A 12778-nucleotide genomic window follows, 5' to 3' on the forward strand; every position below is an offset into this window, starting at 1 on the left:
AACAGATTCTCATACATAGATCATGTGTTTTTAAACGGAGACCACCTGGCTGGCTCAGACTTTTCTCTGGTAGCCCATGCTTTTTGCTGGTCAAGGTAAACTTAAAGAGGTTGACAGAAATAAAACATTTTTAAAAATCACTAACTCATCCACACCAGACATTTTAAAGCGGGTGTAAAGAACTGTAATCTCCACATTTCAGCTTTCTTTCTTTTCTTTTCTTTTTCAAAATAGAGTTACGACCTTAACCTCGAAATGTTGAATAATATTTTTTCCTTATGTGGCCCTAATACAGAGGAATGGAAGACAGAAAAAAATACGTGTGTGAATGAAGGAGCAGAGGTAGTGAAGGTGGATACCTCGCGCTGGCCATTTAAAGAAACAGCGCACGAGCGAGGTGAAGAAGAGACTGCAGGCAGGTGGAGTGGGTGGAGACGAGTGTTGATCTGTGACAGAGGGATAGCAGCAAGAAAGAAAGGGAAGGTTTACAAGATGGTAGTGAGACCTGCAATGATGTATTGTTTGGACATGGTGGCACTGACACAAATACAGGAGGAAGAGCTGAAGACTTTCAGATCTTCATTACGAGTGAGCAGGATGGACAGGGTTAGAATTAGAAGAAGAAGAAGCGGCACGCCATTGGCCAGAGTGGCTGCAGCGGAACTTGCTATTGGCTGATTCTGTTGCCCCGCCAGTCGAGTCGGGAAACAGCGCCATAATTAAACTGTAGCAGACCTGTGTTTTCTGCGGATTGTTTGCGGCCTGATTTACTAAAATAGTAACAGACAAGAAATTTGTTCCAGGACGGTTGGAACTTTTTTAATCTTTCAGTGACCTTCCCGAAGAGTTCAGCTTTGTTACGTTTAGGCAGGTAGCAAGGGCGCTAATATGGCCCGATCGCTAGGCTAACGCAAATACCCCAGCAGTCGGTAACAGCAGGCTCAATTTAGCGCTCACAGTCTCTTCTTTCAGCGACAACAGCGATGAACTACCCGCGAAGCCTCCAGGGACTGCCGTGTGAAATGTTCCAGGAGACTGCGAGAGCACGGTGAGTTAATGTTAGCACACAGCTAGTCGTCGTTAAGCTGCTCCGTTACAGGGCCCGTTCCTTTGACAGCAGGTAATAGTTTAATAACCCACCCCCATCTCCCAAAAACGACAAGAGAAATGAAAGCTGTCTGTTCAGCAGTGGTTTGATCTGTTATGGATTATATCACAGGCTGTGAACCTCGCGTGTTCCCCTTTATGACAGCAGCGAAGGAGGTGATCAGATTCTGAGCTGGAAGAAGGTTGTAACTTTCGTGTTGACTTGACTTGGCTTGGTAACGACAAACAAACAATCTTCCTTCCAGGCCAAAACACTGCTGAAAACCCACAGTCTCTAGTTTCCTCTGGACCTCTTTTCCCCAAGCCTCAATCAGCATGGATGCCATTCTCCCATTCCCATTTGGGCAACTCTAGGAGTATGATTGTTAAATAGAAAGCACTTAGGTAGAAAAATGGTGATTGAGGCAAGTTGTATAAAGTCCTTTGAGGGCTACTCAGAGTAGAAAAGCGCTATATAATTTACCATCTAGATATCTCTTTATAAACTGAACTGGTCTGTGAGTTTCCGTGAGCTATAGCTAGCCTAGATTTAACAGTGAATTGAATAAGCTCTTTAAAAACTTTATGTCAACATCGGTGAAGATGACCAGAATATACTTTGACACTTGGACTCTGAATACAAAAAATACAATTTCTTGTCATCCTTGTATTTTAGTCATTCTTTAATGATTAGGTTTTTGTGACTTGATTAAAATGTGAATTATTTTGTTATGAAATATAACAAAGCTGTTTTTGGAGTGTCCCCATCTTATCTCTTGTGGTGTACAGGAACTCGGTGAACCCTCGGACACCACTGAGTTTCCCTAAATCCAGATCAGCTCTGTGGGACAGCAGCCCCATGGGCGAGAAGCTCCGCCTTCACCTCAGCTCACACAGGTAACTGCTTCCTTGCTGATCAATAGAGCTGGTTGTGCACTGTTGTAGTGAGAGCACATTGTAGCTGAGATCTAGACTCACTGCTTGTGGTCTGCTAATGTGTGCAAAAGTCTGCTGAAGGAAAAGACTGCATACTAAGTTATTAAGATGGTTATTAAGAATGGATACTTTTCACATTTGAGTGAAAATAAGGAAAATAAGATGCTTTTTTTTAAACCACGTAGAGCAATAAAAACATGACAGACTTTTACACTTTATATTTTATTCACTGAATCAATAACAAATTTAACCTACTATAATCTTGTCATACTTAAGTGACAACAGATGAGGTATGTGTCTCTGCAGGAAGCCTCAGTTGGTGCTATTAGAGAAAACTCTTCGTCTGGCGCATCGTCACGCCCGTCGCAGTAACAAGCCCCACCTCCACTGTTTCTTATTGGGAACGGTTTCTGTCGATTCAGGTCAGAGGTTAACTTCAGCTCATCCTGAATGCTGATTCAGCTCTTTTATAAATGTGTCTGTGGCATCGAGCACCTTAGTCCAGCTGTCTGTCCTCTGTGTGTTGCTGTGGTTCAGATGAGGAGGGCATCACAATCACCCTAGATCGCTTCGACCCGGGTCGGGATCAGGCCGGAGCCTCGGGTCAGGTTCCCTCTGCTCCTCTGCCTGGAGACGTCCTGGTTCCCTGTTTATTCTCCTCTCAGACTGAGACTGTCGTCCAATCAGAGGCCGAGCTCCATCACTGCTTCAAGGTGAGTTTGTTACCCTTCAGCCCTTCCGCTTCCTCTAGTGGCCACTTGAAACTGCCTAAAGATTACACAGACAAAACATTTCCCAGTGAATGCAGCACATGATCAACTCTTCTTACTACAATGATCTTGGCATATGCATGCTTAGACTGACACAGATGTGGTTTTAGGTGGAGCACAGCAGCTGCTGGTGTTCAATTCAGCTGTTCTTGTGATTTGGCTGAATTACAAGAACAGTTGCCTTAAGACACTTTATATTGTAAGGTAAAGACTAAACAATAATACAAAACTGTGTTGACTGTGTGTTGGTGTTTTAGGTGTTGCAGCAGTTTGTGAGCAGCCGACAGACTCTAGATCTGTCTCAGCTGCTAAAGGTCAAAGGGCATGTGGCCTGCTGTGAGCAGAGTGATGCTGCAACGTTTACCCTCAGCTGGTCAATCATCAGTCCGTCTGTCAGCGTGGAAGTGGAGCCAGTCAGAAGTGTCCCCATCATCCCGACTGCTCTGTTCAGGAGTCTAACCAACGTAAGCAGACCACTGGGGCGTGACAGCAGCCGACAGAGAGGGTGAGAGAGCGAGAGTTCATCACCACACGTCTCGGCCTCTGATCACGCTTGCTGACGTCTTAGTTCTCTTTTCAGGTTTCTGACCATGGACCAGACCAGGAAGTTGCTCCTGCTGCTTGAGTCTGATCCGAAAGCCTCCAGCCTGCCGCTGGTCGGACTGTAAGCTTCACCTTTCATCAGACAAGCCTGGGGGGGAAAAAGTCCAAATTATCACCTGGTAGTTCTTTTGGGATGTGATTAGCACTGATGTATGAGTTCTTTTAAAAATTGTTCACATTTTAAGAAATTCTGATTTTAATTTTCTAATTATTAATGAGAGGCACTTGTATTTTTTATGAAATGTTCTACTCCGAGTAGGAGTACCGAGAAAAAATGATGTGAAAGATTTTTTTTTAGATGAATTCTAACAGTCCAGATGTAAGCCCAGATGTTTTTGCTTCTCTTAAGTGGGGGTATTTCTTTCTGCTTCCTGTCTCGTGACAGCTGGCTGAGTGGAGTCACACACATCTACAACCCTCAGGTGTGGGCCTGGTGTCTGAGATTCATGTTCAGCTCCACCCTCCAGGACAGGTGAGGTGACGGTGGCAGAAAGGAGTGGATTGGACGTGTTCTCGTGTCTGATCGGCTGTGCTGTGTTTCAGAGTGCTGTCCGACGGTGGCTTCTTCCTCCTCGTTGTGTTCGGTTGCGCTCGCAGAGCTCCTCAGTTCTTCCGCTGTCGAGGCTCAGGACCACAGCTGGACTGCCAGCTGCTGACGGCTTCACACACAGCCACTCTCTACCAGGTAACACAGCACCTGTTTTAAACTCTTTCTCCTCCTCCTCAGTCATTCACTCATGATCAGCTGTGCTGTGTATGCTCAGCAGGCAGTGCAGGTGGATGGGAAGACTCTGCAGGTGGAGCTGACTTCAGAGGATCACAGCAGAAAGTTGGAGGTCTTCAGAGAAGCTCAGATCTCCTTCAGCAGGCAGGCCAATGAACTAGTTAGTACTTGTCAGACAATTAGCAGTGGTGACTAAAAAGTGTGTTAATGCTCGTGTGCTGATTTGTTTGTGCCCTCAGAGCGCCTCCACCCTCCGCTGCCCTTTCTGTCACTGATCAGGACTCTGGAGTTGAGGATGATGATCTTTCTCCACGGCCATCCCCGAGCCCTCATACTCCAGCTCATCAGGTCAGTCACAGAATGGGCTCGGGTCAACGCTTCCGTTAACACACTCTGGGGTGGTTTGGGTGGTGTGGAGATGTTTTTCTCAGATGTGGAAAATGTTACGTGTGTGAGATGTGAGGTCTGACCGTTCTGCGGATGTGCTGATTTAACATTAGTTTTCCCAGCCCTTAGGCTGTCTCAGGCTCAGATGTTGGGAATATTTTACTTTTGTGCGTCACGCAACTTGCAAATCCAGTGTTTCGTGTTCATCTCCTTTTTCCCAGCCTTTTTAATAGAAATCCACAACATTTGATTCAAATGTGGGTGTACACTTTATATGATACTTCACTCCTGCTTGCTGACAAAACAACATTCTTCCTCTTGTTCTTCCTCCTCTCTGGTTGGGGTTAGTAAATGGTTAGTGCATGTTGATGTTGCTGATTATGTAGTAGCAACTTTGTGCTAGGTGGGGTTTTTTGTGGTCTTTGTTTTTAATGTGGTGTAAATAAAGTTGTGTTAAAAGCCAAAAGTGTGTGTGTGTGTGTGTCTGTGTCTGTCTCTCTCTCTCTGTCTCTCTGTGTCTCTCTCTCTGCAGTAATCTGTTGTTCCTTTCAGGCTCGGCGGGTGGAGCCATCTGTTCCCGAGCTCTCTCTGCTGATTGACTCCAGCTTCACCTGCACTCAGCCCAATCCTGCCTCTGCCTGCAAGCCTCCAGCTCATCCACGTGGAAACTCCTCTTCAGCCCCTAGAACTCCTCTTTATCTTCAAAGCACCCCCAACCCCAACTCCAACCCACAGCAGCCCTGCAACTGCTGCTCTAACCATCCCTACAACTGTACCGCCATTATCGCCTCCCCAGGTCTCCTTCCTGCTGCTTCACCTGTGTCCCATCATAATGATCCTTCTCCTTCTAGTCTCATCCATGCTCCTCCTCCTCCTCCTCCTCCTCCTCCTAGCAACCATCCATCTCTTTCTGTACCTCCTGCCCCCACCACTCGGTCTGTTCCTCCATCATTCACTTGCCCTGCCCCCTCTCCATCTCATCAACATGTTTCACCTCCACACTCCTCCAGCCACCCAGCTCCCCTCAACCCTGATGTCTCTACTCCCCTCTCCACCCACCACCACTCTCCTCCCTGCACACTTGTCTGCCCTCCTACTCCTTCTTTCCCGTGCAGACCCCCAGCCTCCTTCCCACACTCCTATGCAGCAGCAGACCCTGTGCCCTCGCCCTGGCTTTCCCAACCCTCCTGTATGAATCAATGCTGTTATCAGGCGGGTAGAGTTGTACCGCCAGACACCTACCAGCTCCTCCTCCATCAGGAGCACCAGCTGCGCCTGCTGCAGGCTCAGGTAACAGATGTACTCTTTCCACACAACACAACCAGAATATATACGTCATGAATAAGAACAAGGACTTATCATTGGCACACAGGGAACCAGGAAGAGGCCTGAAACTGGAACTGTGGCTGTATTTAAAGGCTTCTGTGGATAGTATTGCTGGCTAGTTTCAACAAGTACTGTTTAACGTGGCTGCATCCTTGCTGCAGTTAATATTTTCTGATAATCGGGCAGGTCCAGATGCTCCTGGAGGCTCAAAAGAAGCTTCAGTCCTCTAACCAGTCCCCAGGCGACATACACACACCCATGAGTGTGGCCAGCATCGCCGTAGAGACAGGTGAGTGTTTACTGAGCAGTCAAATCTCCAGGAAGAGGCTTATAGCTCACATCATCACCATTTTTCCCCATCACTCTTTTTCCAGGTGCTAGTCTGTTCTGGGGGAGTCCTGCACAGTCCACCTCACATCAGGAAGAGCAGGTGCACCCTCCCTCCTCTACTGGGCCCCCGTCTACACCCAAGCCTCCACCTTCATCTTCCTCCTCTAGCCCCTCAAACTCTTCATCATCACTCATCAGGCCTGCGGGTAGTGCTGACAGTGACAGAGGTCATTCAGCTCCCTGCTCCCCACCTGGTGTGCACAGGTGAGACCAGGTGCCATTTAAAGAAACAAATTATTTTCAGCTCAAATTTCTCTGTACTGCAGAAGTACTGACAACCTCGTGCAACTGAGATAAATCCACTCAGTTAATGGGTCTTAACTTCTGCTTTCATGGTTTTCTTTTTGTAAATTGATGGTTTGATTTGCAGTGACACTGAATAAACCTGTGGTGCTACTGAAGTTTAGCGAAAAGTTTTAACCGCTGTTGTGGAGCTATCTCACCGATGCCTTTGCTCTTTTCCACATCAGCAGTCCAGTTCTGGGAGAAAGTCTCAGCATGTACAAACCAACAGAGGAACAGCACACCTTCTACCACAACCTCATGGTGAGACAAAATAGTATCTGCAAACCTGTTTGATGCCAGGTCTAATAAAAGGTAACAGTTTGACTCTGCAGTCAGAATGATAGGAATAGACCCTTCCTTTCCAGAAAGCACTGCATGAATCTCTTTGTGACTGGGTGAATGAGACTTTTGGTAAAAAGCGCTTTAACTGCTGAGCTGAGTAGAATGGCGTTACAGAAGTACCGGTCCCTTTAGAAAAACGTGTTCACCTGTTGAATCCAGAAAAGGGTTAAGCCTCCAGAGTCAGAGAGAAGCCATGTTGCAGAAATTTTTCAAACCAATATCACAGCAAAACGTGTAATAGAGACTGTGTCTACTTTCACCCTTTGCCTTCCTAAAACATTAAATAGACATGCACGCAGAAGTTTCATTACCAGCAGGGAGAGATAATGTATTTAAAGTGTGCTTTAATGCACAGGTACACAGCAGCACAGGTACGAATGCTCTAGGCTGCATATACTTTGCACTGCCCACTGCTGGGGAAGCGTTGCCAGTCATTGGTGTAGGGCAGCGTTTTGGATTCATTGTACAGAATTCCTTGATTTTTTTTATTTTTTTATTTTTTCTTTCCTCCTCCTGATGAAAACATAATATGTCAAACATTAACAGAAAAACCCCCCACAAGGATCAATCAAAGGACATCACTGTTCAGTAAAAGTAACCTAAAACACAAAGATTGTGTATCATTACATTTAATTCCAAATTGAACTACTTTTTTTTCCTTTCCATTGGTCAGTATTATTAACACAGGGTTCATTTGTTCTCTGGGTACAAAGGACAGAACTGTGCATGTCATATAAAGATAATTACTTTTGCTCTGTGTCTCAGACTCAACTCACCAGTCGTCTTCAGGAGTCACCTAGCAAACAGGAAGTGGAGGACGAATCCAGGAGGACGAGGAGTCTGTCAGCAGTTTCTGATTGTTCTCAGTCCTTCCAGTCCATGTCGTCCTCTTCATCCAGCAAGAAGCAGCAGCAGCAGAGTCCAGTAGAAGACCCGGTGGTCAGTGCTACACTGCGGCAGCTGCAGCAGCTCGGAGTCCACGTGGACGAAGACGTTCTGACAGAGTCTGGCAAAAACCATCGGAAAGCTGTGGAAACTGCCAGGTACTGAAACGCCTCACACACGGATATGTGTCTGCTTCACAGATAATTGGGAAGTTTCCAGGAAAAACCTGATCTTGTTTGGAGAGATGGCACACTTTGATGAAGCTGCTCTCATTTCTAGAAATCTGTCTAAATTTATTAAACCCCCCCCTAAAATGTGACTATTCAGTGTTGGGACCAGCAAACAGAGTTTCAGTCTTATACGCCTCTCTGCTGCTTCTTTCCTCCTGATTATTAAAACCAAATATATCACAAAGAACAATATGACATCGTCAACTGCAAAAAAAGAGTAAAATGGTGAAATGTGGATTAATAAACATTAGGTCTCTTTTCCATGTTAGTAAATGACTATTGTAGGTGAGGTTTTTTTTTGTTTGTTTGTTTTTGGGGTTTTTTAAATATCCATGTAAATGTTGAAAATGTCTGCCACAGCATGGCATTTATTCTATTATTAGACTCAGCTTCTCTCGAAATTTAAGTGATCTCACCACTTGAATCACATGGTCCATCTTGTTCTGATGTATGGCCTAGAAACTGAACATTTAACAATATTCCTTGAAAGCGCTGTTTTATTTTTCTTCTAAAGATTTTCTAGTCAAATTGAATTTTACAGTAATGCATTACAAAGCAGTGGGGGATAAATTGAATTGCAGTAGATATCTTTCTGAAAGCTCTGTGTCATTTTAGGGATATGATTACTTTTTTACTGTTATGTTCTTAAACGCCATGTGCAGAACAGCTACCTAAACTCTACTCCCACTGAGGTTGACTGGCTTTTTTACAGTGTTACATTCATCACTGCATACAACTCTGAACACACTGTGTACTCTGAAATTGAAGGCAACAAATCAGAGATGCCTGACTCCCCTGTAGGGCTGTGCGATATGACCAAAATCTCATATCCCGATATAAGAATTCTATCATCCCGATAACGATATAAATCACAAAAATGTAACATTTTCTGTAAATTCTGAGAATCTCGGGCAGCTCGACTTGCGTGAAGTGTTTCCAGCTGTGCGTCATGTAGTCGAGTGTTTTAACAGATGCATGAAACGATACATTTTTAGACATAAGTTGTAAAGGCCGCTGTTTTCTTTGTGAGTATTTATTACACGGCGTGCTGCGGGAAAAAGCCTGTTCTAACGTTTGAGTCTAAGGTTTATTTTTTTAGCACCTGGCGGCTCTTTTTTACTTCTCATCCCTAAATAATCTGCTCTTTCATGTGATTCAGTTTATTTTCAAAAGTCTCAACAGGATCTTGAGCTTTATTGTGAAAGGTTTATGTGGAACATAAACAAGCGGACACGCGATGGTGTTACCGTCGTTGTTGCTAACGACAACGCATAAAAACAGGCGCTTGTCCGTCCGTAGTGTGGTTATATTAAATATAAGAGAAAGAGAGAACATTAAGAAATTAATATAGCCACTACAGTGACCATCAAAACAATGAAAAAATATTGCCATAAACAGTTTATTTTGCAACACCACGAAACAAACGATAGTGTAAAATGAAACGATAGACGTTTTTATATCGTCATCCGATATATACAGTGGGGCAAAAAAGTATTTAGTCAGCCACCGATTGTGCAAGTTCCCCCACTTAAAATGATGACAGAGGTCAGTAATTTGCACCAGAGGTACACTTCAACTGTGAGAGACAGAATGTGGAAAAAAAATCCATGAATCCACATGGTAGGATTTGTAAAGAATTTATTCGTAAATTAGGGTGGAAAATAAGTATTTGGTCACCTCAAACAAGGAAAATCTCTGGCTCTCACAGACCTGTAACGTCTTCTGTAAGAAGCTTTTCTGTCCCCCACTCGTTACCTGTATGAATGGCACCTGTTTGAACTCATCATCTGTATAAAAGACACCTGTCCACAGCCTCAAACAGTCAGACTCCAAACTCCGCCATGGCCAAGACCAAAGAGCTTTCGAAGGACACCAGGAAAAGTATTGTAGACCTGCACCAGACTGGGAAGAGTGAATCTACAATAGGCAAGCAGCTTGGTGTGAAAAAATCAACTGTGGGAGCAATCATCAGAAAATGGAAGACATACAAGACCACTGATAATCTCCCTCGATCTGGGGCTCCACGCAAGATCTCATCCCGTGGGGTCAAAATGATCATGAGAACGGTGAGCAAAGATCCCAGAACCACACGGGGGGACCTGGTGAATGACCTGCAGAGAGCTGGGACCAAAGTAACAAAGGTCACCATCAGTAACACACTACAACGGCAGGGAATCAAATCCCGCAGTGCCAGACGTGTTCCGCTGCTGAAGCCAGTGCATGTCCAGGCCCGTCTGAAGTTTGCCAGAGAGCACATGGATGATACAGCAGAGGATTGGGAGAATGTCATGTGGTCAGATGAAACCAAAGTAGAACTTTTTGGTAAAAACTCAACTCGTCGTGTTTGGAGGGAGAAGAATACTGAGTTGCATCCCAAGAACATCATACCTACTGTGAAGCATGGGGGTGGAAACATCATGCTATGGGGCTGTTTTTCTGCCAAGGGGACAGGACGACTGATCCGTGTTAAGGACAGAATGAATGGGGCCATGTATCGTGAGATTTTGAGCCAAAACCTCCTTCCATCAGTGAGAACTTTGAAGATGAAACGAGGCTGGGTCTTCCAACATGACAATGATCCAAAACACACCGCCCGGGCAACAAAGGAGTGGCTCCGTAAGAAGCATTTGAAAGTCCTGGAGTGGCCTAGCCAGTCTCCAGACCTCAACCCCATAGAAAATCTGTGGCGGGAGTTGAAAGTCCGTGTTGCTCGGCGACAGCCCCAAGACATCACTGCTCTCGAGAAGATCTGCATGGAGGAATGGGCCAAAATACCAGCTACTGTGTGTGCAAACCTGGTAAAGACCTATAGTAAACGTTTGACCTCTGTTATTGCCAACAAAGGTTATGTTACAAAGTATTGAGTTGTATTTTTGTTATTGACCAAATACTTATTTTCCACCCTGATTTACGAATAAATTCTTTACAAATCCTACCATGTGGATTCATGGATTTTTTTTTCACATTCTGTCTCTCACAGTTGAAGTGTACCTCTGGTGCAAATTACTGACCTCTGACATCATTTTAAGTGGGGGAACTTGCACAATCGGTGGCTGACTAAATACTTTTTTGCCCCACTGTATGGTTATATCGAACAGCCCTACTCCCCTGTGTAACTCTCAAATGCACAGCCTAAATCAGACAAGACACAAGTTATCGAGGAATTTGCATTTCACTAAGGTAGATGAAAGGTCTGCGTTATCTTAACTATGCTGCTACACTTTATCCTGTCAGTGTTGGAATGTAATGCATCTGCACAACAAGTTTATAGCCGATGTCATGACTGTTTTTCTCTCTGTGTACTGTCAGCACTCTGGCCAGCATCAACCCGGCAGCAGTACTTTCTAGACTGAGTGTTTCTGAGCCGACAGCCAGCGCTCTGTGTCCAGGAGGCAGCGTGGATCTGAGCCTGGAGGCCAACGCCATTGCCCTGCACTACTTGAGTGACTCTCAGCTCAGCAGGCTGTCCTTGGGAGGCCACATTCCTCATTCTAGTCTCACTCCTTCCTCCACCAGTGATTCTCTGCCATCACCTAGTAACATGTCTCTGGCCACCAGAAAGTACATGAGAAAGTATGGGTTGATCGAGGAAGAGGATGGCGAAGATGAGGTGGAGCAAAAGGAGGTGGGAGTTCAGGAGACATCAGATCGTGAGCCCCTGACAGAAGCTGTGAATGCGAGGTTCCTCCCACAGAGTCAGCTGATCCAGGATCTGCGCCCCAAAATGCAGCTATTAGCCAACCACACTGAACCACATACCAGTGACAAAAAGAACCATTCCAACAGGCAGCCATCTTTTGTCAGGGCAAACCTCCGTCAGACAGAGGGATCACTGGGAAACATCCTGGACCTGAGCCGCCTGAGACAGCTGCCCAAACTCTTCTGATGCCCACATCACCAGTAAAGCAACCCCATATTGAACTGTAATATGCACTAAGCTTTTATAGATAGTTGAAGCCTGGTGTGTCCTAGGTACTCTCAGCTGGTCTGATAGACGTCCTGGTTTCCATGGACACTGGCTGTCACTGGAAATTTGCCGTCTTTAGTCCTAGCAATTCTCTGGGATGCAGAAAAATGCTGGAGGGTAAACTATTTAAGATAGCTGCCCAAACTCTTATGACACCGTGTAAACCAGACTAAACAAACCTCTTAAACTTTAAGTGGAATTTGCTTTGCTCAAGGAGCTCAGGACTGTTGCTAATACGATTTTATTTTCTTTTTTTTACTGGAAACCTGGTTTCTTTTTAAAAACCATTAAAGTTTGAATGGTGTGCTCAGTGTGTTAATGAACTAATAGTCTATTGAGTTGGTCAGATTTGTGTGTTTGTGTCATATTTTCCTCTTCTGTAAAATGTCTCATGAACAATTTGTTTTAGTATTTATGAATCCACAAATAAAGTTTTCCCAGGAAATTCTATTAAAACTGCAGCTGATGGTGTTGCTTACTTCAGACGTCATCTGGAAATGTACTCTGTTAGAAATGAGTATTTCCACACCCACCAGAGCTTCAGAACCAGAACTCTGTCCGTGCCGGAGCCAAGGAAACGTGATCGTTCTAGAAAAGGTTTTTGTTTGTGTTTTGTTAAACTAACGATCACCTAGTAAACATTAGCTATGGCATTACTCCACATAAATAGTAGTCAGCATGTTCGTTACTTGATATGGAGTTTTCTAACTCCTAGCTTCATCTTTCACAAAGTTCCTCATTACTGTAATGCATTTAGTTCAACCTGCTGCCTTCAGTTACAATCTTGTCACTTAGTGGTGCCCCGTGAAGCTTTGCAGTCTCTCTGATCATCTCCTGGTGACTCTGT

The 12778-nt window shown here is 44.8% G+C and overlaps 1 protein-coding gene across 1 annotated transcript; it reads left to right on the top strand.

Moving 5' to 3' along the window:
* Nucleotides 1-983: 983 nt before the first annotated feature.
* stil (STIL centriolar assembly protein) lies at nt 984-11857 on the top strand. Its single transcript, XM_085375896.1, has 16 exons — nt 984-1048; nt 1876-1983; nt 2329-2444; nt 2560-2735; nt 3050-3297; nt 3373-3456; nt 3781-3867; nt 3939-4080; nt 4160-4263; nt 4359-4467; nt 5059-5796; nt 6019-6121; nt 6207-6426; nt 6693-6768; nt 7615-7892; nt 11274-11857. The coding sequence occupies exons 1-16, from the start codon at nt 984-986 to the stop codon at nt 11848-11850; spliced, it is 3231 nt and encodes a 1076-aa protein (XP_085232022.1). The 3' UTR covers nt 11851-11857.
* Nucleotides 11858-12778: the final 921 nt, after the last annotated feature.

Source organism: Diplotaxodon limnothrissa, linkage group LG17 (genome assembly GCF_057381915.1).
Source record: "Diplotaxodon limnothrissa isolate DT_005_m linkage group LG17, D_limnothrissa_male_GT1.1, whole genome shotgun sequence".
In the NCBI taxonomy this organism is placed as follows: Eukaryota; Metazoa; Chordata; class Actinopteri; order Cichliformes; family Cichlidae; genus Diplotaxodon; species Diplotaxodon limnothrissa.